The sequence below is a fragment of the Haemaphysalis longicornis genome, unplaced genomic scaffold, assembly GCF_048455015.1.
Source record: "Haemaphysalis longicornis isolate Haplotype H1 unplaced genomic scaffold, Haemaphysalis longicornis Haplotype H1 scaffold_10, whole genome shotgun sequence".
NCBI classification, from domain to species: domain Eukaryota; kingdom Metazoa; phylum Arthropoda; class Arachnida; order Ixodida; family Ixodidae; genus Haemaphysalis; species Haemaphysalis longicornis.
In genome coordinates, this window is record NW_027526204.1 from 71,223,743 (window position 1) to 71,251,369 (window position 27,627).

At 44.7% G+C, this 27,627-nt stretch overlaps 1 protein-coding gene across 3 annotated transcripts in view; it reads left to right on the top strand.

The window, feature by feature from the left end:
* Positions 1-27,627, top strand: part of Adamts-a (ADAM metallopeptidase with thrombospondin type 1 motif A) — a 379,948-nt gene that overhangs the window by 317,468 nt on the left and 34,853 nt on the right. For 2 of the 3 annotated variants that reach the window (XM_077689813.1, XM_077689812.1), the window contains exons 5-22: positions 4,294-4,377; positions 5,741-5,865; positions 7,251-7,291; positions 7,492-7,597; positions 8,241-8,390; positions 11,131-11,428; positions 12,257-12,411; positions 13,486-13,549; positions 14,161-14,278; positions 14,533-14,669; positions 15,225-15,342; positions 18,168-18,254; positions 18,958-19,124; positions 21,520-21,646; positions 22,861-22,987; positions 23,858-24,071; positions 24,667-24,831; positions 25,946-26,119. In XM_077689813.1, coding sequence (XP_077545939.1) covers positions 4,294-4,377; positions 5,741-5,865; positions 7,251-7,291; positions 7,492-7,597; positions 8,241-8,390; positions 11,131-11,428; positions 12,257-12,411; positions 13,486-13,549; positions 14,161-14,278; positions 14,533-14,669; positions 15,225-15,342; positions 18,168-18,254; positions 18,958-19,124; positions 21,520-21,646; positions 22,861-22,987; positions 23,858-24,071; positions 24,667-24,831; positions 25,946-26,119 — 2,457 coding nt within the window. The remainder of the gene's footprint in view (positions 1-4,293; positions 4,378-5,740; positions 5,866-7,250; positions 7,292-7,491; positions 7,598-8,240; positions 8,391-11,130; positions 11,429-12,256; positions 12,412-13,485; positions 13,550-14,160; positions 14,279-14,532; positions 14,670-15,224; positions 15,343-18,167; positions 18,255-18,957; positions 19,125-21,519; positions 21,647-22,860; positions 22,988-23,857; positions 24,072-24,666; positions 24,832-25,945; positions 26,120-27,627) is intronic. The other variant, XM_077689814.1, reaches the window with a different exon arrangement.

The following is a 27,627-nucleotide window of genomic DNA, read 5'->3' on the forward strand; positions in this document are numbered from 1 at the left end:
GCCAACTCTTGCTTTTTTAATTTTTTTTTGAAGCGTCACGAAAAATTCGGACTGAAATATAGCGATTGCGACTAACGCAGAGCAGAAAATACCACTCGACATTCAGCAGGTCTTTTTGCTTCATTAATTCTTAGGTTCGAGCTTTGGTCACTGAATTTTTATTTGGGGTATCTGCGGCATATAAGGCTCTTTTTCTCAAAACATGGTCATAGTTTCGGTATCTGCCCACAATTACCGTGTTCCGATAAGAGAGCCTACTTAAAGGGGGCATAAAGACATAATTCGAGTTTAATTAAGTAGAAAGACTGCTTTGTCCCGATGAAAATGATACCAATTTTATCGCAAAGTTCGGGAAAGTAATGGAGATAATAAAAGAAACATGCGAAGCAGAGGCGACTCCCTAGCCACTGTTACGGCAACTTTTTTATGACGTCACAAAACTTTGTTTGCGCGAATGAGTGCCGCTGACCTAAACCATCCCTAAGAGACATCACTGGGCAACTATAGCGGGGCCTCAAGTTCCGTTTGATCGGATTACTTGGATGATAACGTGCAGTTAACACACTGAAAATTATTTTTTAAGTGCTGACTTTTGTGACGTCACTCTTGGCCATAGCACGTCCCTGTAGCGCGAAATTTGAAAATTTTCAATACTGAGGTTCTTTTGATTAAAAATAAAACGTCTTTCAAGGCTGGAGGGGAGCTGTGTGACGTATTGAAGCCTTATAAATTAAACAAAGTTGCATTGTGTTTTCATTGCCTTTTAAACGATGTTCGGGGCCGGAGGTTCGGGGAACCTCTGGCGGCCTGAATGTTACGCGCGCTTTAACAATGGTATTTATAAAACGCGCCTGGCGGGCACTCCCGCGACGGACACAATAGAAAACATGTCTTCAAAATTTTTAACAGGGATTGTCCAAGTCGCGTCAGCATGTAGGTCACTCATGCTTCCAGATTCAACCTTTGGAACTTCCAGGTAGCCGTCGTTGAAAGGTCATACTGTGGTGCTCGCCACGGGGAGGTTACGTGGCTAACACAAAATATAACTTTTTGCTGTGCTGCTTTCCGGCCTGGCAGACACAATCTGTATTTTGTGACATGATTCCGTGCTTCGCATTAATTCGTAGCCTGGGAAATGACCACTTCTGTTACGCACACAAGAGGTGGGTGCCTATATATGCTTGTCTTCGCTGCTATAAATTTTGAAAGAAAACGGCGCAGCGACTTTCGAAATTCCGTTGGTCTCACTAGTCGCGCTTGACGCAGGGTAAGTTTAAAAGCTGAGACGTAAGAAACCGTCCCAATACAATGACCTAGCAAGCGAGTACGCGAATTTCGCTTTTAAAGCGGAGATTCCTTCGTCTTACTGATGGCGGTAACAAAAAAGAAATGCAAGAAAAAAAACAAACTTTACCCGACGAGAGGGAACGTGATGGGGATGAAACAAGAAAAAAAAAAACGCGCTTCCCGTGGTGAGCATCGAACCTGGATCCCTCGCGTTATGAACTTCGCGTCTACCTGATTGAGCGCCTCCGTCAAGGTCGGAGAATTTGAAAGCGAGTTTGAACGCTTCACTTTGGACGATGACAATAGGTTGGTGGAGGGGGCTCAGCTTTCTCGTGAGGGATGAGGAGGAAGGGGGGTGCGTATAAATCCCTGCGTCATGTCCTCTTGTTTTAATCTGGTGTCACGGCAGCTTCATCGCCGGAAGCAAGCTTTTCCGCAGTATGTGCTTGCGGGGAGGCTGCCTGTCTCTTGCGGGAAAGCCCGTGAAGCTTTTACGAGTAAGGCCACTCGTAAAGACTGCACGGGCTTTCCCGTGCGGCTCTTTTTTCTCAATGTATATTTGGCGCTGTGTGCTGAGAGAAAGCATTATAGAGCAGGGCTTTTGGCGTTTATACAGGGCAGTGGGGGCTGTCCGCCCGGCCCTCTGCTCCTGAATAAATAAGCGGGTTCCAGCTTTGGCATACCTGCCAACAAGCGTCGACTGCGGTACTTCCACGGGCCACCGTCAGTGTTCACAACGGGTCTCGAAGCGAGTTTTAGCAGGCAACGAACGTACCGATAATGGTCGCCTAGGTTGATTGCGGCGGGTAAACAGTTGTTGCTTAGCTATTATTCGACAGGCGACGCCATTCTATGAACTTGAATTTTATGCTGTAGTCGCGTGGCGATCGAAAACGTTGCCGTTGGCCAAGAGCGTGCAGTTTTTTGGCTACTTTGCACACATTTTTTTTTTTAAGTTTTGCTTGCCTGCGTTGCACCGAAGCTGTGCAAGGAAGCCGGGCGCACAGGGCGGACAAAAAATAATTAAGGGGGTTGCTTAGGACTTTTTAAGAATGTGAAGCCCAAAGCCTAAGTGGGCCTTCTGTCGATCTGCTGTTGAGCTCTCTGTTGTACTTTGCGGCCGCACCCGTCACTACTTAACAAAACTTGTTGAGCTAGTTGGTTCATGCTTATTGGAAAGACTAAAAGGGGGCGCTAAGCAGACGAAGACGAAGTAAGACACAAACACCACAAACTACTTCACCACTCCCTGCACAGCAACCTCCGAAGCTCACTCGCCATCGCCAGGAGACTGACTCCTTTACGTGCCTGTCGCTACCCTCAAGTGTCAAGACGGCTCGTATTGCGCGTGCGGAAGCAGCCTACCCTCGTCCGGCGTTGTTTTTTCCCTTTCCCGACACCACGCCTTCGTCCGTCACCCCTTAAATTGCAGCTAACGCCGCTTCCACGCACCGCGTGTAAGCTGAAATTTGTGTCGCGTGTAATATCGTGCCGGTTGCCTGTTTTTGGCGTGAATTACTGTACCCAGAAAGACTTGTGTGAGTGCATGATTGAATTGCTCCCTGAGCTGGTGCAAAAGGGGAATTCAGATAGCGCCTATCTTGATGAGCTCACGTCTGATGCTTGAGTAGTTATTGAGCCTGGTCTGACTGTACGTCCTGAACGTGGTAGTTCGCAAACAGGGATTCTCGTGCTATTTTTGCATAAAAAATGGCAGCTGCTCATGGAAAAGCTCCCTGTTTAGTGTTAAAGCATGCATAGTAGGATATGTTTTAAAGTATACTTCCATCAGGCGCAATAATGTCGCTGAGCGCTTTGAGTTAAAAAAGGAACAAGTAAATATCATGCAGTATAGCATAGACTGCACCGACTGCGCGGAACAGGTTTGCAGAACACCGTGTAAGCTTTTTGTAATTGGCCGTCCTGTGTGCACGCCCATCCAAATACCAGGGGCGGAATTCTGAGTTTGTCCGTTTCAGAAATGCGTCCACTTCGCGTCCCTTTGAGTCGCGACGTATGCACTTGCGAGGCCTCTGACCAATTACGCGCGCGGAAACCGATCCCCCGCCTTGTACTGTGTCACACCTGTCCTCTGCTTTCAACCAATCAGGGCTCGCTCGAAATGGACACTTTGAAATGACTTGAAGCAGACAAATCTGAGAATTCCGCCCCAGTAGCGAGTTTAGCAAATACTATTTCGTTGGAGGTTAATTTTCTGGATACAGCTCGATAATGCCTGCTTGCTTCTTTCTTCTTGCTTGCTTCTTGCTCAGGCTATGGCGTCTCATGTCGTCGCCGTAACCGTCGTCTCATGTAGTCATGGTACTAAAACACCGGGACACTCGTTTACGCCTCGCACTAGAACTTAACGCGTACTAAAACCCCCCTAGACACCCGTTTACGCCTCATGGTAGAATGATTCGTGCTTAAAGACACGAGATTTTTACAGCAAAGCTGCATAACTCTAGCCCCCAACGGTTTACTCTCCGTTGGCAAAAACGCCGAGGCGCCAAGAATACGCTTATACACTGCGTGCTTCGCCCCTCCCCAGGTTTCACGTTAGTGGAGATGGCCCAGGGTTTTCTTCTTTCTTCTTCTTTTTCTTTTTTCTCGTTTCTTTTATATTTCTTTCAATTTCCGTTCTTTTTCTCTTTTTCACAAAGTGTTTATGGTGCGCGCGTATCTGTGTGTATTTTTCTTTCTGTCCGAATAAATGTTCAGTTAGTCAGCACTCGTCCAGTGTCTTTCTGCTCCCCGTCCCGTCTACTGCGCAGTTAAATCGTGATTCCGTACCAACTGGCCCAAATTTCTTTTTTTTCTGAGGTGTTTGTTTGTTCGCTTGTTTGTTTGTTTGTTTGTAGATATACTTTAAGAGCACAGAGGCATTATATAAGGGAGGGTACATCACCCTTCTATAACAGTGTCAATAATACATTTCGCTTTGGTGCTTCGGTCTGTTGTTTTGGTGCACGCAACTGAGGGCGACGCCCTGTCTCTTTGTGCCAGGTAGCACACATTTACAAGGACCCCAGCATCGGAAACCTGCTCAACATTGCCGTCGTCAAGCTGCTCATCATGGAGGAAGACGAGGTGCGTGTTCGGGTTTTGCTGCTGCATGACTTCCTTAACTGTCCCACAGTACTCCCCCCCAATGATTCTCTTTACTTGCTTGTTTACTCGATCACCTTTACTCGTTCAACAATTGTTTTTCCCCTCGTCTCTCGCTTCACCGAGCACCTCGTTCTTGAACTGATTTTTACTTTGTTCGTATGAACCAGCACTTTAGGTTTTTCATCAAGCTTCTTGCAAAGCGAATTCACCCATATGTTATCTTACCATGTGTGATCTTATCTGCACCCATATGTTGTTTCTTGGAAATTCCTGCTGGCTATCTTTTGCCATTTTGACATTGTTCTTAATTTTTTACGACTATCATTCCCTTACCCCATTAGTTCAGTAACAGTTTCTTGAATTTTATAATTTACTCTTCTACAAATTACCCTGAAATAGGAGCCATTTTTTTGTCAAAGTTTTCAGAAGTTTAGAGTTGGCTATTACGGCCACCTCTGTTAGTGCTTATAATTACATGCCATTAATTTACCCAAATAACCCTAGATTGATTACGGAATCACCAGGAGTATGAACCGCCTTCCTAAACCTTGTTGGCTTTACGACAGTTTTGTTCCGTTCCTTGCGACACCCCCTATACACGCCAGGGTTGTGCAGCCATTCATTCGCTGCCTTGCGCACAGCGATTATTTACGCGGTTGCAATAAAAAAGCTGGCATTACGTGATTTTGATGTGACCACAAGCTATGCCGTACAGCCGCGCCCGGAACTGATGCCATCTCACAAAATTGGAAACGATGACAATAGCAGCAACTGTCGCTAAACGTCAGGCCTAACGTTAAGCCTAACGTTAGACCTGAAAGCGTAACGTTAGTCCTAACTTTACGCTTTCAAGCCTAACGTTGTCACCCGCTACCCGCGGCTTGATGTACAATGAGTTTCGCGTTGCCAGAAACATGGTTAAGCTTAAAGTTAGGGCTACCAAACATCAAACCTAAACATTGGTTTCACAAGAGCTATTGGCAAAGGCTCTTAGTCGTTGAAACGGGGAGTATTAGGAAGACACAATATGAACAATGGTTGGTGCAGCGTTCGCGCTCTCATCTTGTCCACTGCAACTTTTCCTTTAATTATATCAACGTGCTTGTTTCAAATACACCTTCGGCTGATAAAACGTGCTTATTCCGAGCACCTTATGTTTTTTTTTCGACAAGTTGTTGCCTCCGTCGCACATTTGGTTCGTTCGTTGTTGTTAGCACGGTTGGCGGTGCTTTGGAAGTTTGCTGGGGAGAATTTGGGTATTATTATTTTTTTATTTTGTCACCAAGCGTGCATTGTTGTAATTTTACTTTTTTGTGTGTGGTTTTCAATTCGCTGAACTTAGGACAACGACATAATATCGCCCAGCGCCACGAACACGTTGAAAAACTTCTGCCGGTGGCAGCAGCAGCACAACCACCCGGACGACAGCCACCCGTACCACCACGACACGGCCATCCTGCTCACCAGGTAATTCCCACGCTGCCACCCACGCTTCTACAGAAGAACTCGACGTGGATTCTGCAACAACAGCGGTAAAATTTAAGGTTTGCGGGTATGCGGTTTCCATACCTGCTGCGACAGCCGTTCTTCTGCTGATGGGGAAAATAGAAAACATTCGTCTGGTGAGATTTTGGCGCACGTTAAGGATCCCCAGGTGGTCTAAATTAATCCGCAGTCCTTTAGTACGGCACCCCTCATAGACCTGGTGTACTTTCAGTCCGTACGTTAAACGGCCGAATGGAAACATTTTAAACTTAGATTGGAAATTCCTAAAATTTGCCCTCTGCGGCCTTTTATTTCTTTTTTTTTTGCAACCGCCTTGGTTAAAGCGGGGTATGCACTTATATTTAAAGGCCAGTAATTCTGAGACTACATTTTTTGATATTTTTATTAGAAAAAAAAGGTAGTGAAGAGGAAGCACTCATTAGGTTGGCACATATAATTAAGAGAATCTGTAGCGGCCTCCCGCGCTGCGCGTAACAAATTGATGAAATGTATGGTTTCTGATGTCGTCTCTTTGAATTGAGTGACTCAGAACGCCCACAGCCAGATCAAAAACTGCGGATTTGTTGTCGCAGCCTGTGCTTCCCTTGACAGCCACATTGCTGCAATAGATGCAATAGAAACCACGCAGGCTGATGGTTGTTGCGTATTTATAAAGTTTAGGCATACGCTTGATTCGTGTGGATTAATAGGGCTAAGAATGTGTGTTAAAAATGTCAACCCCCATGAAATTCCAGGGCTCTCAACCTTTATTTCGCACAACTGTTTGCCTGTAAGTGGGGATAGGTCGATTCTTTTGTTCGGGCGCCATGTCTGTACAGTTGTTTTTATATTTATTTTATCAATATTTATTTATTTATTTATTTACAATACATTCACTGCCAAGATGCACTACAGAAATTAGCGGAGCTACAGAACTATGACAACCAACAGTACTAGTAGTAATTAGGTGGGAGTACATAGCATTACTACACACTCTAACGAATGAGGTTCTGTACGGCAGTCTTGAATTGGGAGTGCTCTAAGATGGCCGGAGTGAATGCAGAAAGGTGTTTTCAGTCAACACTGTTTCTTGAACTGAAAAAAAATCATTATGTAGGCTAGTCCGACAAGAAGGAAGACCAACTTCGTTAACATGGTCTGTGCAGGATTAAACATCTGTGATCATCCGACGCGGCCTCCAATAGTGAACACCTCTTGTGTATGAACTGATTTCGAATGTGATTTCTGACCTATGCAAGTGCTTGCAAATGTGTATTGCCTGCCGCAGTCGTTGCTTGATGTAAACGTGCGTGCTACGCTTGGATAACGTTATTTTGTAACACTCTTTGCCTTTCCTTTTCTTGAAGAGAAGACTTATGCAGACTGCCCAAGACGTGTGACACGCTTGGTGAGTTGGACACCTTTTCCAAACGCACCGTGATTTACCCTGATTGCATATATATATAATCTCGGCAAGAAACGTTTTCTTGATCACGATTCACGTGATTGAGCTGCACGACTGAATGTCAACCACTGGTGTGGCGTTTACTTCCTTGATGTCTCACCACCGTTTTCAGCGGCTGTTGTTGTTTTTGTCACCTCCACCAGGGCTAGCTCAGTCTGGCATGATCTGCGATCCTCACGGAAGCTGCGCCGTTGTCGAGGACAACGGTCTCAGTGCAGCCTTCACGATCGCCCACGAGCTGGGCCACGTGTGAGTATAAGACTGCACAAATGCGTCTTTAGAGTATACTCCTTTAAATGAACTCTAGAATGAAAGCAGGCGCAGCGGCATCAGCTATAGAGGGCAGACGACGTCCGCGCAAGGATGTTCTTCCTCGCAGTCTGCGGACAACTCACATGGAGACAATTTTATTCTGCGCATCGTTGGCTGGCGTGCCGTTTCAGGCTTCTATACTTCCACTGTGCTGCGTGGAATTACAGCGCTTCCACAAAAGCCGGGCTGTGTCATTGTGTAACTGTGTCGTCATTTTTCTCGTTCGCAGCATAAATACTGATAACGGTGTAAAGTCGAACAGCTGCAAAATGGTTCGTTTGAGGTCCCACACAGATTGAGAACTTGTTAACTGGAAAGTGCAATAACTTTTGTCCCGTAAACCGAAATACTTCATAGAAGCTATTGTACTTGTTGGGAAATTGTATTGTTCAATCCTCCACTGCCGAGCCTTGATATCCCCATAACCCTGCCTGAAAACCTTAAATAAAAATAAAAATCACATTTAAACGCAGCAATTAACCACAGTGAAGGCAGTGAAGGTAGATTTGTGGCTTTTCTTTCTTTCCTTCTCGTCGACTCCTCCTGTATTTTGGTGTCAGCTTCCCTCTCGACGTTGCAGCCTGAACATCCCCCACGACGACGACCAGAAGTGCGCAAAGTACCGGCTGGCCAGCCAGCCGCTTCACGTGATGGCGCGCATGCTCGACTACAACAGCCACCCGTGGTCCTGGTCCGTCTGCAGCCGGCACTACGTCACCACCTTCCTTGAGTGAGTAGTGTAACATCTAACGGTGGGCAAAGTTACAGCGAGGGTGGCAGTAAGGTCTCCTCCCGGACGCGTATTTCCAAACGCTTCGCTGCACAGAGCACCCACGTGACATGTCTGTTCGCGTGATGGAAAACCGTAATTCAACGTGGTTATTGGCTGCGCTCCAAGCCTAAAGCGACCTAAAACGTACCAAATCATCATTATTAGCAAAAAAGACCCGTAGATATTAGTTTAGAAGAAAAAAATGAAATGTAGAAATAAAATAGGCAATGAAAAAAAAAGAAACAGATGGGCTTGCCGGGGCTCGAACCCAAGCCGCCAGCGCCAATACTAAGTGCGCTACCTCAAAGCTACAGAGCCAGAACGGGGGGTTCCCTTTAGCAGGCGATCAAAAGAATAGCGCGCGCAGTGACATCACACGTGTCACGTGGGTGCTCTGTGCAGCGAAGCGTTTGGAATCACGCCTCCCGGACAGCTGCTTTGTTATCCGATGATGATGATGATGATTGCTATTCGTTTTTCCTTTGTAGCGGGAGGATGATGATGTGTCATCTTACCAAAGAGGACTAATACACCTATGTTTTATACTCTCGGTTTAATACTAGCGCTACTTGCACGTCCGCTCCAGACAGCGGACGTGCAAGCTTCACCGCAGCATGATTCTGATTGCTATAGAGCACCCTTTACAGGGAGCTAGAGCTTTGGTGAATTTTTTAGCTTCACCGCAGGATGACGGGGCTTGCCATATAGCACGCTTTGCAGGCAGACCTAGAGCTTTGTTGATATTCCTGTGCAGCGCTCGTCCCATCGTTTCCTAGTGCCTTTTTAACAGCGAAGCTGTTTAGCAAATCGTAATTTTTCCTGTCCGCGGTTAAAAATGCCAAGAAAAGGCCGACCGCGTGCACGTGAGCGCGTGCCTCGCGGCGACTGCCCATCAGTTTAAAAACCAGGAAAATGCTCTGTGCTCGTTTGTGCGTGCCTCGCGGCTACCGCCCAGCGTTCCCAGCGCACGTTTGTCAAGCTTAGCATACCCACTTAGGGAGATTGGTCAAGATTAAAAAAAAAACCTCCAGCGTTCGCCGTAATCGTGGCAACACTTGCTGGGAACGAGAAAAAAAACGTCATAGCGTACGCACCTCTAAGGTGATGTCCAGTGATTATCACTTCCAAAAAATGAAGGAAGCTCGCACTTATAACAACAAAGAAGGAGCAAAAGTCGTTGTGGAAGCAAACAAGCAAATCGGCTGCAATCGTGGACTTAAACCGTCGTGATGGTCGCGAAGTTTGCTTACAGCTTCGCTACCTTCAAGTCTTACGCGTTAGTGTGAGCTTACTTCATCTTTTTCGTGCTCTAGGTGTTTTAACATAAACTACCAACCCTCCCACAGTACACCCTGTTCGGTTTTGTCCAGTTTTTCCGCTTCACTGCTTCACCGCAGCGTGACTGTGCGTGCCAGAGAGCACGCTTTACAGGCAAACCCGGAACTTCCTTCAGTTTCTCAGTTTTTCGTATAGCCCAACCTTCCGCTGGTAATTTCTGTGACTGTTTCTCTAGGTGAAAAAAAAGGAAAGCGTTTCAGTAGGTGTTTGGTTAATGTCCAAGGGGGGCGTGTCCGGTTTTATCTCGTTGAAAAGGAATGGGGACAAGGCAGTGGGTCCTTGTAGAGGAGCAAAGAAAAATGGGCTTCTCACATTGTGACGGTCAGTGCTTCTTGCACAGGCGTTGACCGTGCGTTCTGAACCCTTTTAGCTCCCACAGTCACAGGCCCCTTGTGAGGGCATAGTGTGACCCTCTGCTGAATGAAGCATATCTTAATTAAAATTGCGGAGGCAAGTGCATTAGGTTGCGGATTTTGTAATCGTGACTCCTCCTTCCGAAATGTTTTTTTTAACTGAGCGTTTAAGTCTCGCATAAAACGATCATATGCGAAGAAATACTTGAATGAGCATACCAACACCTTTTTTTTTCTTCCCGTAGTGATAAATCCGAGCATATTTAAATGTATTTCTGCCAGGTTTGTTTGAGTGGTGAATTCCATTATTTATACGCGTGAAAAACCCCGCCTTGCGTATGCCAGACATATGAAGCGCGACTAGAAATGTTGCTATTATCGACAGCAGTTGCGTCGCCCACTTATAATATGTGCTTTAAAGAACACGGTTGAATCTACTGTCCACCGGAACTTGTTTATTTTTTTTATTCAGAATATTTAATTTAACTTAATTTGACGATGTCTCTGGATGATTTTTTGTGTGGCGTTTTTGGCGCACTTTTGGGCATAGGAACGCTCTGCTGGTGCAATAGCCATGCGACGTCATCTTAGCATTTGCTGTTTTCGGCATTTCTCTGGCCTTGCCCTCCATGGCACAATGCATAACCACGTCATTATGAGCAAGGTGATGAGTCTGATGACACCACGGCACTCATGAAGGGGGGCTTATTGTGAGCCGGTAAAGCCACATTTTGTTCTTGGGTGTAATTTTTCTGCCTTCGGTGCCATTTACGTTCAGTGTAAGTACCAATTTACGCAGTGTTAACAACTTCACAGTGTATATGTAGCTCTTCAGCTAACACTTGCAGTGGTCAGAGTATCATTTAAAAAGCGACCATCACTTATGCTGAAGACGTGCATTTCTGTATGCTATTAAACGTTTGTAGCAGTTGAGCCTAGCTATATAGTGGACTTTGCGGTTGTGCTGTTATTTAAGTATCCGTTGGTATCCATCTCCGCAACTACAGTGCAGGCTACGGGGCATGCCTGCGGGACTCTCCCGGTGAGAACCTTCTAGTCGCGCCCTCCTCTTCGAGCGGGCAGCATCACCACGGCGGCGGGCGGCTGTCGCACAGCAGCAAGCAGGCCGGCGAACTGTTCGACATGGACGAACAGTGTGAGCTCGTGTTCGGCCGGGGGGCCAAGGTCTGCCCCTACATGCCCGTATGCAAGCGGCTTTGGTGCACCGTTCATGGGCATCCGCACGGAGGGTGCCGCACACAACACATGCCCTGGGCAGACGGAACATCCTGTGGTCTCAAGCACGTAAGCCTTATCTCCGCTGTGAGCGTTTTATTTTCACGATGCCTAACATGTTCGTGTGACAACCTTTGGTGGTGCCAGTTCTTGGCATGAGTGGGCTCCCAATGCCATGAATCATGTTCTGTTTGCTTCATTTCTTGTGTCAGGCTATGTCAATTCCTTTGAGAGGGAAGTTCTCACCTGCATTATGTTGGCTGCCTGCTCCTACCATTGTAGGTGTGCAACACCTCATTGCCAGTTTTCTAAACGTGACCAACTGCGATCTAAATAGCAGTCAACGGCACTCCACGTAATTTGATTATCCCAACGCCTACTGTTTATATCTATCGTTGGGTGCTTCGCCATTTAGCATCATTTAAGCTCATTTTGGGCCGCAAGTTCACACCTGGTAAACTTTTTTAATACTGGAATCTTGTATTGTTCTTGTCTTCATTGCAGTGTCGTAAACCTAACAGTAGAGCCACGGACGATGAAAACACTGGGAGGTTCAATTGACCTGCCGAAAACACAGTTGTACCAATTGGAACCATTCACATTTCCGTTTTGTTCCAATTGAACCAATTGTGTTTTCGGCAGGTCCAAACCGAAGATCAATTGTTCACAGGTTCACAGCTGAGGGGATGTCAGCATTCAGTAGTGCGTCACCTGTGTAGCCAGTTACAAGCCATCTATTGCAGTTTTAGAGCAAACGAAAGCCTCGACCATTTTTTTAAGTTAGAGAAGTGCGGAGGCACTAACATGCTGATTCTGCTGATTCAAATTAAGGATTGATTTGCCAGTAGGCTCGAGGCCAGTATAAGTACAGTGTGTCCTTCTTGTGCCTGTGTGCAGTGGTGCCAACAAGGCCAGTGCGTCGCCAAGCCCCCGGACTCGGAACGGCGGAAGAAAATTGACGGAGAGTGGGGACCATGGCAGGAGTACGAGCGCTGCTCGCGCACTTGCGGAGGCGGCATCCAGAGCACCCGACGAGAATGCAACAGCCCCACGTACGTGTAATATTCCCAGCGGAAAGAGGAACTGGAGGCCCCATCGGACCTGCCGGAAACACAATTGGAACCATTTGCATTTCGAATTGGTACCAATGAGAATTGGAATTGATATTGGAACCAATTGCAAATTAAATGGTTCAACAAATGGCCATTTTGTCCAATTATGGAACCATTTGATGTCCAATTGGTTGCAATTTCACTTCCAATTCTCATTGTTACCAATCGGAAATGCAAATAGTTCCAAATGGACCAATTGTGTTCTCGGCAAGTCCAAATGGCCCTCCTATTGTTTTTTGTACCGCAGGGAATATCTTTTCTGCACAGTTAAAGCTTACCTTGTTGCTTTTTTCTGGTTTAAAAAATGGTGCCAACGGGGACACTATCCTTTGGGTACAAAAAAATATGCCTAAATAGGTAGACTGTAGAGAATTGTCGTTTCAGCAAACTATAGCAATCCTCCTTTTGGCTGACCAAGGTTTTTGTACTGAGAGGATGTTATCCAGTGTAATGTCAGCTTGTAATTTCGGGTAAGGGCAAAATCTCCCAAACTTTGATGAGGTAACATTCTGCTCAGAGGCTTGCAGTTCTAAATCTTTGGGTGCAGTTGTAGCCAAGTGTAATTGTGTTAAAGATGCATAAGTAATAAAAAAGAATCGGTGGCCAAATCCTATGTTAAAATAAATGAAGCTGTTAAGAAAAGCAATGGCTGAATGTTAGTTATCTCTGAAATTAAATAGCGTTAAAAATGTAATTGTCTAATTTAAATGAGCCAAAAAACTGGGTAATTGCTATGGAATTTAAACAAACTAGTTCTTGCACAAACTGTTAATGTCTTTTTTCAATGATGGTTTATGCACACTCTCTGCTGTACATACTTCAGTGGTAGTTCTGTACTTAGTTTTAGCTAAACCTGAATTTTTTTCGTTGAGGATCTGGTTAGTTCAGACTACCCTGCTCTTGCGAGGCTGTTGTTCTTGCAAAATCGCTGAACGATATTATTACACAAAAATGCTCTATGGAGGATAGGATTATCTACATTGTGCACAAGAATTCCTATCTTTTTTGTTTCAGTCCAGCCTTTGGTGGCCGTTACTGCATCGGGGAACGCATCAAGTACCGTTCATGCAACACACAGGTATGTTGACATTTTTACAAGCCGTAGTTGTGCTGTTGTAAGTACAGCCTAGAAAACGTGTGCATGATTTTTTTTCACAGCTTACAAGTGCCATGTTGCGATGCATCACGAAGTTTCATTTCCTTTCATCTTTCAGCTTATGAGAAACGAGCTCCGGATTATATTTATGAGAACCTGTTCGGAAATGATACAATGGATTAGGGCGATTGTACCTGACTGCTGCGAAACATGCTTTCCCTTACAGACGAAGCTGGATGGATCACTTCAGACATTTTGGTACATGGCTCACTTTTATAAATGCAGGGAGACAAATGTGAACATCTTTTGGTATCGTTTTCGCGTCATTTCTTTAGCACAGGTTTCAGACAGTGTTCTATGGCCTTGTTGCCACTGTCTATTCAGGTTTCTTCAGTACCTGTGTCGAGATGCTCGGGGCAGAAATGGACCATGAGTAACCACTTGCCTGTAGTCTAAAGTCAGTCACTATAGTTGACTTCTATTTATCTTTGCTGTGGTTATGTTTGAGTACTGCTCTTGTAAATTTCTTTTCAAGCTAAATTTCGATGCCCTCACGGATTTTTTTTCATTCCTCTATGACCAAATTCCATTAGCCATGCCCGATAGGTTCCATGGACTTCCGCGAGCAGCAGTGCTCGACGTTCAACGGGAAGACTTTCAACTTTCCCGATGTGCCTTACAATCCCAAGTGGACGGCACATCATTCCGGAAGTGAGTCCACTTTGGCAACCTTATCACTGATTGGCGGTGCAGCAAATCACCTGCTGTTGCCCTTAGTAGCTGCAGTCTGAAATAGTCAAGACAAGCCAACGGTAGCCGGCATATTGAAAAAAGAAAACGTGCACATGTGGGCCTGTTCAGCATGTTGCGATTTCTCTTGGCAAGCATTGAAATGGATCGGCAATGGATTGCAATTTGCCCGCAACTGCGTGGTAAGACCCTTTTTTGTTGTTCTTTCCTCGTAGTTTCCCATGTGGATTCCTGCAAGCTGTACTGCCGACTAGTGGGCCAGTCTGCTTACTATGTGCTCAAAGAAAAAGTTATAGATGGAACAGCCTGCAACCCAGAGTCCTACGACGTGTGCATCAATGGTATTTGCAAGGTGTGATCTCAGGCTTCTTTTTGATGCTTTCTTGGAATGCTAACTTTGTAGTTTGGTTACTGTAAAAACTACTTTTATATGCCAATCTTTCATATTTTATAAATTATTGGAACATTTTTTTGCCTTGTTTGAAGTAAAGCAAATTGACTGTAGCTTATTCATTGCCTATTTTTTGTAAACAAGTTCCACGGCAAGACTGACCATAGAGGTCGGTACGAAATCTAATTTTCTTAGCATTAAGGTAATGCTCGTGTACTTCATGGGAGCTCCAAATATGTATAGGTTCTCACAGAAGTGTGCTTGTCTGCATATGTATGAATAAAAGTTGAATGTCCTTGCACGAATGGTTTAATACGAGGCACAACTCATTACCAACATGGATTCATAATGAAATATAAAGGTAATACTGTTGTCAACTTGCTTGTTTCACTGCGACATTATAATTAAAAAGTAAAATTATGTTTCCTTTGCAACAAACAGTGAAATTTATCTTCGCAAAACATTTGTCAAGCAGCTATCGAAGCCTTTAAGCCATCCATACACATCTTTTCCCAGCCGGCCGGTTGTGACCATCAACTGAATTCTACTGCAACCACCGACATGTGCGGCGTATGTGGAGGCGACAATGCGACCTGTCGAACAATCACGGGCCACTTCAACCGTGCTGAGTTCGGTGAGGTCTTCTTACTCCCTACAAACTGTGGCAGCGGAATGCAGTTCTTGCTGAAATAGTGGGTGCTGATGGAATGCAAGGAACAATTGCCCACACAAAGGTGTTCTTGTACTGCAAAATGACTCTGGCCTGTGCTTGCTTGTTGGTGCATAATCTTTTATGGGAATCAGCTTGAATGCAAACGAAAACAAAGGAAGAGGGAGAAACGTGCTTCTCCCTCTTTTTTTTGTTTCTCCCTCTTAAACGTGCTTCTCCCTCATCCTTTGTGTTTCTCCCTCTTTCCATCGTGTTTCTCCCTGTTCCTTTGGGTTTCTCTCTCTTCTTTTCTGTTATCTCTTTCCATCGTGTTTCTCCCTTTCTTTGTGGTTCTCCCTCTTTCCGTCGTGTTTCTCCGTCTTTCTTAATGTTTCTCCCTCTTTCTTTGTGTTTCTCCCTGTTTCCATCGTGTGTCTCCCTCTTTCCATCGTGTGTCTCCCTCTTTCCATCTTGTTCTCCCTCTTTTCTTCCTTTTTCCATCGTGTTTCTCCCTCTTTCCGGCGTGTTTCTCCCTCTTCCTTTGTGTTCGTTTACAGTCAAGCTGATTCCCATCGGAGGCTCTCCTATTAATGTTGTCAGAGTCCTTCAATGCTTTTCTGGTCACGAAACTTCTCCGTAACGCTATGGGAGAGCTTCATATGGGGACCAACGCGCCTGCGCGGTGGCGCTACGAGTCTGGTGAAGGCGGCTTGGACGGCGGCGGCCGTATTTGCCGTGCGTTGGAGCGCGAGCTTGCTGGTGTTTGTTGTGTGATATAGCTTTCTACACTCATCACGATGGGCGAACTATGTGAACTACCATTCCTCTGACGTGCTGTGTACCTGGTTGCCGCTCTGGCTATCGGAATACAACAGAAAAGGCTTTGTTGTTCTGCCTCCCAAGCGACCACGAACAACGCGACAGTGGAAGCGAGCCATTCCACGATAGGAGACGGACGCTTTCAGCTTCGAGTGGAAGGCCGTTCGTGTGTTCGGGAAATATTTCGACCCCACGGGCATTATTCGAGCCGATGAGTTCAAAATAAGTGGACAACCTGTGCTTCTGCAGCGAGAAGCTCAAGCTCCGCGTTGCCCCGGATATTTGAAAACCGGCCGGCGTATCTTACGAAGCCCAAGCCACGATCGCGCTCACAACGAGAAAATCCGTCTGCTAAACGTCGTCGCGTTTCATCGCCGCGTTTCGTCGCCGCACAAAGATCGGACTGCAGCTACTGTGATTTTGGTTATCCAACCCGATATTTTGAATTTGGAAAGCGGAGCATGGCTATCTTTGCCTGCATATATTTTTTTTTACTTGCCCGCCGCGCTTGCCCAGGGGCTAAGGCGTTGTGCTTATTGATAAGCCCAAGGACGCGGGTTCCCAGCTGCTTTTCTGATGGAGGCGAAAAGAGAAAACGCTTGTGTGTTCGATATTTCTGTGCAAGTTAAAGATACCTGAGTGGTTAAAATTAATCCGGAACACTACACTACGGCGCGCGCCCCATTGCCTGTGTAGCGTCGGCACGTTAAACATCATAATCAATCAATCAATGTTTTTTAACTTGCCGTTTGGGTGGGAGGGGTGTGACAGGCACTGAGCGGGTGAGTTTTTATCTGTTGACACCCTATGCCTATGAGAACAGCCGAGAAAGTAGCTCAAAACTAGCATTTACTCCTACCCTGGCCCCTCCGCGCGCCCATTATTCTGCTTCCATTTCGTGAGCGTTTTTTTCCCTGCTGTCCACGCTAACTTTCCGAATCTCGATTATAGTTTTACATTATTAGCGCGCTATAAAATAGCGCAAATACAGCGCTAACCCAACGTGCTGTACGTTTGCACACCTATTTGCTCAGCGCAGCATGTCGCGCCCAGGGGTAAATACAGATTTAATTCTGGCGCTAGTTCACTCAAATCATGCAGGCGGCTGCAAAGGCTAGTCAAAAATTGAAAACGCCAGATGACCGCCTTTTCGAAGCGAGAATGTAGCGGTGCTTGCCGGAATGAACGAACACTGCAACATATGCGCCTCAGTAACACCCGTGGTCTTGCCTCAGTTTCACAGCTGAGCTACGGGACAACAAATGACTCAAAAACAACAACTGACTGACTCAAAAGCTGACTCAAAAACTTCGCTCGCATTTTTACTGGTGGAAATGAAGAGCAGATGAAAGTAGGCGCGTGCCTGCGGAGAAACAGCCGGCCAGGAAGCGTCGTCGACCGCCGGCGAAGCCTTCACGTTAACAGGGGCGATCCTAGCGGCAGCTTTTGTCCCTGAATGAAACTTCGGCCGGAGTTTCGTGACCAGAAAAGCATTGAAGGACTCTGATGTTGTCGTTGAGTTACGAGCTCAGGCTTTGTATTTACGCGGTGATAATGGGATCAATATACAGCGAAGCTGTTGTCCCATATCCCTGAGGTTTCATGGGACATTTCTTAGATGGAACACCTTGCATGAACTTTAGCGTATAGGATCCAATTTTTGCATTCTTGATACATATAGTGAGAAGTTGATACGCATATCATCCTTTACTCAACACGCGAATTGCTGGAGCAGTCCAAGGAAGCTTATGACATATGCAAAAAGCCTTGAATAGTACTATTAATATTTCTCTGTGCAGCTACACCATCAAAATGCATAGATATCGCTTGGATGCGTAAAACCTAAAAAATCGTAATTCCATGCAGTGTACTTGGCTAGTGGGTACACTTGTGCTTTTTTTGTTGTCTCCAGTCTACCAGCGCTATGTGCTAGCAGTGAGTTTGTTCAACCGTTTCTATCACAACAAAACATTTGAACGTGCTCTTTCCAGGCTACAACTTTGTTACGGTCATTCCTGCTGGTGCCAGCTACGTAGACATCCACCAGTTTGGGTTCGAAAAGGACGACAACTACCTGGGTGACTAATTTTCTTATTTTACCTAATTGGGCTCATATCATATTTTTGTGTGTTTAAAATACACTTTTTTATTTATTTATTTTTGTGCCACTTGTGTGGCACACAGAAAAGCAAAATACAGCTTTAAGCAAAGACTTAGATTAAGTTGCTGGATTCTACGGCGGTGATGGATAGGCACAATATGCAATATGTAGAGAGGTCCCAAATAAATTGTAGACAAATTTCTGTGCGCTATATCACACAAAAAGAAATTCCAGTAGCACTTTACATTGTACGAAGTAAGGCTGGCTTCCCAAAAGAAGATGCAGCCGCTCCCAGCTGGTTTATGTTTAAATTCTCAGTCGGGCCCAACTGGTCCTATCTAGTCCCAGCTGGGACCAGCTCTTGGATTTTTGTATGGGGTTGGCAGCGATAACTAGGTAAATACTTATACGTAAAACTGCGCATATGGATGGGACAGGGAAAAGAAGAGGCAGGACGATACAGATATGCACTCGTCCTGTCTCTTCTTTTCCCTATCCCGTCCGTATGCACAGTTTTACGTATAAGTAGGATGAACCAACTAGCCCAACAACATGGTTTACTGAACTAGGTAAACCATTGCATCTATTGGATAAACTTGCATGACACTTAAGGACCTTTCAGAATTGTACAGTGCTTATTAATGTATTTTTCTCCTTCCTTTCATGCATTATTGGCGCAGCATTGAAGAGCGCAGAGGATGAGTACTTGCTAAACGGGAACTTCACAGTGAGCATGTTCCGCAAGACCCTGCGTTACGGTGGCACCGTAATTGAATACAGCGGGTCCAACGCATCTGTCGAGCGCATCAATGCCACTAAACCACTGGGGAAAGAACTGCACCTGATGGTAGGGAGCCACTGTACTTTCTCACGTGTGTGGCAGCATGATGGGTTCAAAAATGCACATTCATTTACACATTTACGCATATGTATATACTATAAATGTGCGAATAGCAAATTTGGGGCTGTGACCTGATTATGAATACTAAAAACTGACTGCACATCGAATCAAATAGTTTCGAATACGAATACTGAAAACTTGGTGCAAATCGCGTTAGGGTGTGTAGAGCTTCTTAAACATAGCTACAAAGAAAAAAGGTAACTTAGGCAGTCAGGACTCAATAAAACATCTGTATGTTCGTGTGCTAGTGCTTGATAAAAAACAATGGTGCAGAAAAATAAAAATAAAGGATTAAGACAAGTTGGCACTGAAGTGGAAGAAAAATTGGGCTTAGCTACATTGCCGTGAATAAGAGCAGGTTGGTATAAACGTATGAATAAAATGAATAAGTGGATATTAAATAATTGTTATAACTTTCACAGGCCCCTTCAATCATTGGCCTTTGCTGGGCGTGCTAGAGGCTGGTATGGCCAGTAGTGCAAGCACTGTCCGCAACTAATAACTCTCGATGTCTCACTCATGCCACTGTACTGACAGGAAGCTTATGGGCTTTTGAATGTCACACAAATAGCTTTCCACTTCAACTACTGTACTCTTGTTTAGATAAAACCTTTTATGGGCAGCTTTAGCGTTATTCAAAAAAGCCTACCAAAAGAGGCATGCCGTGCGGTGAAGCGTGTAAGTTCGCATTTTGCGCGGTAGAGCCAACTTTAATTTGTAAGTTTCAAGTGTTTGAAAACTTCAAACAGTGGAACTGCGCTGCAAATCAAATCAAATAGTCAGCACCATTTCACAAACTATTCATATTTTCGACTATTCTCACGCGTCAGGATGTATTTTTCCAGTATTTATACATAAAATTTAACTTATATATACAATATGTGCTTGTCCCAGTGGCAGAGAGCGGTGCATTTGCAATGCGTGCACGAAACACGCGGCGACTGCCAGCAATTACGTGTTTGAAAATACAGCGGGAAGTAAGAAAGGCGCGCACTCCCTCCATATGTAGAGGCTCCTAGTCCGTCTCCTATTCAGTCATCAAAGTTGCAGAATAAACACAGGGAAAAATAATTGTGCTAAATATTAGTTCCTTAAGTGGCCTCGAGTTGAGTTCGTCCAGTGCATTTTTCCCCTCGTATGTTATTTCTTGATGCATGTCTTCACTCATTTTTGGGTGGAGGCCCGAGACGTGTTTACGTTCTTGAAAAGGCAAGATGTGTTTTCGTTTTTCAAAAGACAAAAAACAGTGTTATAGGGGACTGTTATTATATTACAACCGGGGGATAGGCCACATCACACTGTAGTTCTGTAAGTGCACAAACCAGTTACTGCAAGCACTGGGGCAGGTATATTGCATTGATTGTGCAATAGAGAAGTAGTAGAATGTTCATTACTTTGGTACAAGCGTATTTATTTTGGCCATCAGGGTGAAAAGGATGCCACCATATTGTCACGAAGTGAAAGATGATGCAGTTGTCTTGAAGGAAAAACAAGTTTACTGGAGTGAACTTGTGCTCCCGTAACAACTCAAAGAATACAGAGGTGGTGAAGGAGTAGTCAACAGTGATGCGCACAGCGAGTGTCAGCAAATGGAATACCACTGCGTCTGATCTGCGGGGATTTGTCTTTTGGCGCGAATGTTTCTCGAACCGTCAAATTACACCCCGAACACTGTAGATCGAAGAAAATTACTCTAGGCTGGTAACTTTAGTTCGAAACACTCTCCCTATCAAAGGAAATAGCATATGCAGCATAAAAAATAAAGAATGGAACACGCACTTTACTTGGCACACAGATAGCAAAGCCCGGCGCAACCGGGTGGTAAAAACAAAACAAATAAACAAACCCAGTGTATGGTTTCGGCAATATAGTTTGCAGCTACTTCTTCTTAAGGTCGAATTTATTATGTGTCACAGCATTCAAGTTGTTTATTGGCACATACTGGCAATTCGGTAAAAAGCTTGTGCAGCCAGTCGTTCACATTAAGCTACTCATGAGATCTGATTTACTGAGTAAACAATGGGAATAAATTCTCATGCAATACAGAACTACGATAACAAGCAACTTTTCTTTCAATTTAGCGTGCCCATGCACGTTTACTACACGACAGCCTAAATAACAAGTGAAACAGAGAACTTGCGGGTCAATGGTGAAAATGGAATTGGGGATTGGCTGCATATACAAGCTCTATTGTCTCCAATCATTGGTTGCCAGATAGATCTAGAACAATTGTCGAGTCAGTCAGTCAGCAAGGCAAGCTGTGAACTAGGCGCTAGTCATGCTATCATAAGCAAAAACAATCGGTAGTAACGGCTTTCTTCAACCATGTTTTCCACCTCAGGTTCTTACCGTCGGCAAAGTCGAGTCTCCGGACATTCGGTTCGAGTACACCATGTCGATCCGTGACGAGCGCAGGTACTACTGGGAACTCAGCCCCCTCTGGAGTGATTGCAGCTCACACTGCCAAGGTACGATCAAAGAACCTTCTCCCCTATCTTTGCTCCCTTATCTTAGCTCCCTGATTATCTCTCAGTGTTGCATAGGTATTGTGTTGCTTGAGGAGCTGTACCGGATAGAGTCTTCATGCCGCGGATTTGACAGTGGTTTTATGAAACACTTTGCAACTGACAGCACATTACAGTTCCTGCCTTCAGGTGGACGTTTAGACTTTAGCAGGTACAACATACAAAACGAAGTGCACACTTTGCTGACAGTTGAAATTGAGTTGCTGAGCATGTGTGAAGTGATGTGTATAGACTTTGCTCAGAGTTAGAACTGAGTTTGTGAGCAGCGAGGTAAGGTGTAAAATTTCATCTGACTTTTAAGCCATTCTCACTGGTTGTGTAAAACTTCACCAGTAACCTCCGAAAAGAGTTGACAAAGGTAAATGTTCTAACTTGTGCTAACGTTTGATTGTCTTATACCCCTGTTACACGGGAAATTTAATGTCATTCAAAGGGAATGACATTGGCTGTAAATGACATTCTGTTTGGCCGTGCGGGTCAAAATGGTGAAACGAGTGTCATTTGAGGGTGATAGCTGCGACGATTAGAGAGCTCGCAAAATCGGCAAAAGTATATTTCAAGGGCATCTAGAAAGTTTTTATACGTAACATTTTTTACATAAAGGAAAATTTTTTAATATAAAAATAAGAAAATCACTCGTTTAGGTGACATCAGTAGACCTTACAAGCCGACACAAGTCTGCATAAAATCCGTATTAAGCTAGCACGTGCGTTGGGGATGAGATTTTCGGTTTTGTTAGTACTTGTTTGTCTTTTTTTAGTTGAACAACAACACGAAAAGGAAAATATAAGTTTACTAACAGTTTTTAGAAAGAGTATTCTTTAGTTTAGTACTGAACTTTCTTTTCTGGTGATGCGCCACTGTTGTCGAGGCTACTCAGTTGGCCGCTGAATGAGCTCCCGAACCTCAGTTACCCACTAGATGTCATTCGCCTCAAATGTCATTCGGTATTGCCATGTAGTGCTGAATTAATGACATTCATAGTGATTGACATTTACTCTAAATGCCATTAGATCTGCCGTGTGACAGGGGTATTAGTTATGATGCCAAATAAAGTGGTCCGTAAATTTTTCCCATAAAGCGTGTATATAGGTTAAGGAATCAATGCAGTAAACGTCCGTGGTTTTAATTGTAATGTGGCACCTTTGAGAATACAGGTCACAGACACCGACGACCGGAGTGCAAGCGGCGTCCAGATGGAGGAGTCGTGGACGATATCCATTGTGAGCCAAGCACAAAGCCACAAAGCCTAGCCGAAGCCTGCAACCTACACTGCACACTGAGGTACGCATGCTTACTAAGCTAAATCACTGGCAGATCTTGTATGGCTTACACAGTGCATAAAAAAATTCTCTTATTGCGTTCACCAGGGTTCATAGCATTCGAACATATAAAGATTACAGTTCTATGACCAACACTGTTTTGTCTATTGTTCCTCCAAAAATTATTAATGATTTCTAATTATCTTGGGTACTAATTGACTGACTCAAAAATAGCGGCACATTTTAAATCAATGGGGGGAAAGCAGCAAAATTGCCCAGTTTCACAGAGTTTACCTCGAAAGTAAAAGAACTTGTTTTAAGAGCCATGTCCCCCCCCTTAAAGCCAATTTTGAAATGTGTTGAGAATAATGCTGTAACTTGGTTTGAAAATGGCGTTTCCCCTTTTTTCCTGGATTCTCTAGATGCAGGTGTGTAAGAGACTCATTAAAATAACTACTACTACAGCTAACCATGCCGTACAAGATCAAACTGAGGACAATTATCAATTAAGAATTTTTATGGCAGGTACATCATGGATCCAATTAATGAGCAAACTCTTCAGCCAATCGCAACATCAGTTAGTAGTACCCCTAAGGATAGATTATCATTTATAAAACAAATTGTCATTTTGTAACCATAACAGTATCATTTCTTTTTGCTTGTCCATCTGCATCTGATCCACGCCTGCCAAAGTTACACGCAACTACATACATACTAAATAGAGAAATCGGAGCCTTGTCACTCCACTGCAAACTGATGTGGTTGGGCACACTGCGACTTATATTTTCCTCTTAATTTTCATTATGCCTCGAGCAAGAGTTGTCAGAGCAGGTTCTAGCTGCATACGTCACGTGCGTGATGCATCAACGTTTGTTGCCCGTTCCTTCCCTAGGTGGCGTGTGGGTGAGCCGTCGGAGTGCTCGGCACGTTGTGGCAATGGTGTGCGGACCCGCAGCGTTCAGTGCGTGCAGCGCTCCAATGACGGTGGCCAGGAAGCCGTAGTCCCCGACAGCCGATGCGAGGCACGCGAGGCGAAGCCACCAGAGGTGGAAAAGTGTGGCGAGCCCTGCCGGAACTTCCGATGGGACTACGGAGACTGGCAGCCTGTACGTTTTCCTGTGCATGATCTTTGGATTCCCACAGGAAAGCTGTTTAATACTTGGATAGCTTAGACTCTCTCCTTAGGTCAGACTTGTTTTCTGAAAATTTTTGTGCCATAAGTAATTACGTGAGCTGAAGTTTGGGCGAGTTGTTACAGTATTGGGCTGTGAAAGTTTGCTCTAAAGGTAAAAGTACTTAGCTTTTCAAGGCATTATGCTGTGTCCCCCTATTATTTGGTCCAATTATGTATGCAATCGTTGTTCAGGAAGGTGATGGCTGGCTCGTAAGAATATGCTTATTGACTGCACAGTGCGAGGTCATAAACTGTGCGTGTAATGCTAGTGGGGAAACGCAACGAAGGAAAGATTAAAGAGGTCCAAAAACACATTTTCATCATGGTAAATAAAGTGCTCCTTTGATATTCAATAACTCTGTTTATACTGATAACACTAAGGAACATCCATGTGGGAAGAGATTACTTATAGTGTGCTGTGTGGGACTGTATATACCTCATAGGGTTAGCAGGTTGTGTTGCAGGGCCATTTTAATGCCCATCAGTTGCCTGGCAACATCCAGTGACATCACTCCTGCTCCTTCCAGTGTAGCAAGACATGCGGTGGTGGGGAGCAGGTTCGCTCTGCCGTCTGCCTAGGTGAGAGCCAAGAACGCCATCCAGACTCACAGTGCGAGCTGTCGGCACGAGTCATCAAGCGACCGTGCAATGAAGGGGAGTGCCCGCACTGGGAGCTGGGTCATTGGACGGAGGTAAGTCCTTTTCCGCTCGCATCTGGATCTTTGAATAGATGCTAGCATCGCCTTGAATGCTGTTTGCATGAGCAAGATCTGGATTGTTGTGATTGCCCTTTCGAAATTGGTCAAAGCTCGCCGGCAGTCTTGATCGTGAAGTTGGGCAACCTCATATGGTGCCAGTGTTTGATTGATGGTTGCATTATGAAGCATGACTTCAGTGCCTTGGAAGAATGCGCGCCATCGCCTGTAGAAGTTTATTGAAGTGTGACTGCATGAATGTTGTCTGCGCATGTACCTTAGATCTACTCAGTGGTAGACATTAAGATGACTGCTCAAGTGAGCGCATACGTTTTTGTTATGCTTAAGGTTTGGGTAGGAAAAGATATGGCACCTTAAAAAATGGTCAACCAAAACTGTACTTGTGAGTCTGTACTGTGTGCAGTTATGCATAACATGGTGTACTATAGACGCAGCAACTGTCCTTTTTTAGCGTGGTAGCACATCGCTACTTAATGTCTCATCAAGTTGCCTCTTAACACATGTCTGTATATTCCACTAAGAAAATTTACTAATGATAAGCTTTGTGTGTCAGCTATAGCTCTGAAGGCTAGCACCACTTCACACAAACTGTCCCAAATATGCATCAAGCAATATCTGCTTCTATGACTCTGAAGTACCATTTTGTCTAAAGTACCATTTTGATGAATTCGTCACATTTTTGAAAAATCTTGTTCTGAACAGATCGATTATTATAGAGGGTGTTTATAAGCACCACACAGACTAGGGTTTGACAAAAGTTCGTCAGGTCAGGCATTATTTTAAGAAATTGTAAATGCAGCTGCCGACCACTTCGAAACTTGTACGGGTTCTTAAGCGTCTTTTATTTTTTGACGTGCTGAGCTCGTTGCGGTTTTTTCATCGTGTGGGCTGTTTGCTTTTGCACATCTACGACTTTGCCAGTGGGTGATTTTAGGAATGTAAGGTTTGCAAAAGCTTAGTTGTAACACACCATAATCATACCTCTGCACTTTGGTGATCTTGCGAAAAAGAACTTTTGGAAAGACTTCTTCGCTACCATGCGTGATAATCGACCGGTTGCCACTGCTGCCGCCACCTCGGTGACGTGCAGTGTTCGGTGACGTGTGGCTCGGGCAAGCGCCAGCGCCCTCTGTGGTGCCAGCACGAGAAGCGTTTGGTGGCTTCGAGCTTCTGCCACCCGGCACCCCGGCCAGCAGACTCGGAGCCCTGCGAGATGCCTCCCTGCGAGGCACCTGCTCGCTGGCACCTCGGGGAGGAGGGACCCGTAAGTGGTGGTCACTGCTTGAGAAGAGACGCTTAGTCAGGGAAACTTGGAACAACTCTGTTCTTGCTTTGATTTATTATGAGGTAAGGGCACCTGGGTCTATCAGAGTTTTAAAGATCCAACTGTTGGTGTCAGGGTTTTCTGCATTAAGGACTTATGTGCATATATCATGATCTTTTTGGAAAAGTTAGTGTGTGATGTACCCAGATTATGGTCTGAAAAAAAACTTGCCATAGAGTAGCACATGAAGAGGGTGGTTGGCCATGGCTTGGTCAGCGTGGCCATCCAAATTGAACAATATCCTCTTTATTTTTGGAGAAGTCTTCAGTACATAGAGCTGAGCCTATGGAATTGGGTGAACTGAAAAGTACAGATATTTGGTGGCCCAGCTTACTCCACCAATCACCGACAACAAAAGTTCTCTGCACCAATAAACGTTTACTCATGCATTCATTCGAATATCTTTGTAAATGGGGCCTACAAAATTTTTGGTTTTGTCCTGTGTCTATAATACAGCAAGTGCATCTTAAAGACTGAAACACCTGATGGTATCTGTACACCTTGATACATGAATTCTGTGCTGAAACCGTAGATGCCAATTACAAGAGCGTTGGAAAGAGCTGTGGGCATGTATGCATGTGGTTGGCACATTTCTGCCTTGCTTGGTGCCACGTACAAATGTGAATTTCAAGCAGCATGATTTGTCGATGTTGGGCCACATTTCGTCTGCCGTATCATTGTTTGTACCATTGGCTTGTACTCTCTCTTATGCTCTGTGTTTTTCCACGAGAAATGTGCATGCATGCAATTTTGAGCCTGCTGGTATTTATTCGATAAAGGAAGTCTTGGATGTGTTCATTTGAGAAAACTGCGAAGTGGTAATTTTTTTCTAGGAAACAATTTGATGTGTTGTTAGTTTGTTCATATCAAGTAGCGAGTGTGCAACGCAGACAATTTTTCAAAGAACACCATTGTAGCTTGCCTCATTGTTTTTAGATCTGTTATGGCAGTTGGTTTAATGGTTCCCATTCAGTACAGAGAAATCCCACACTAAGTGGGCGTAACTGTAGCTGTTGCATCAAATAGTACAACAATGCCAACTATAGTAATAATACGCATTAGGATTTTTAAAGCAGAAGACTATACACTCTAAATCAGTTAACAATCACGAAGCGAAGCTGCTCGTGTGCTGGAAATATCAGTGCTCGTGAAAGACCCCCCAGGTTGTCAAAATTAATCGGGAGCCCTCCACTACGGCGCGCCTTATCGCCGGTGTAGCATCGGCGTGTTTTTACCCTACATTCAATCAATCAATTACATCCAACAAGCTGAAGGGGCATGCAACTTACGTATTTGTGTTTAACTCCACGTTCCACAACAAACCAGAACTAATTTATAAATGCTGTTAATGAATGTAGATATGAGGGGTCATTTACTTCCAAGAAATTCATTGCTATGCTATTTACAATATATGAAGGAGTTAGTATGTCTCCCCAGTGATGACAATC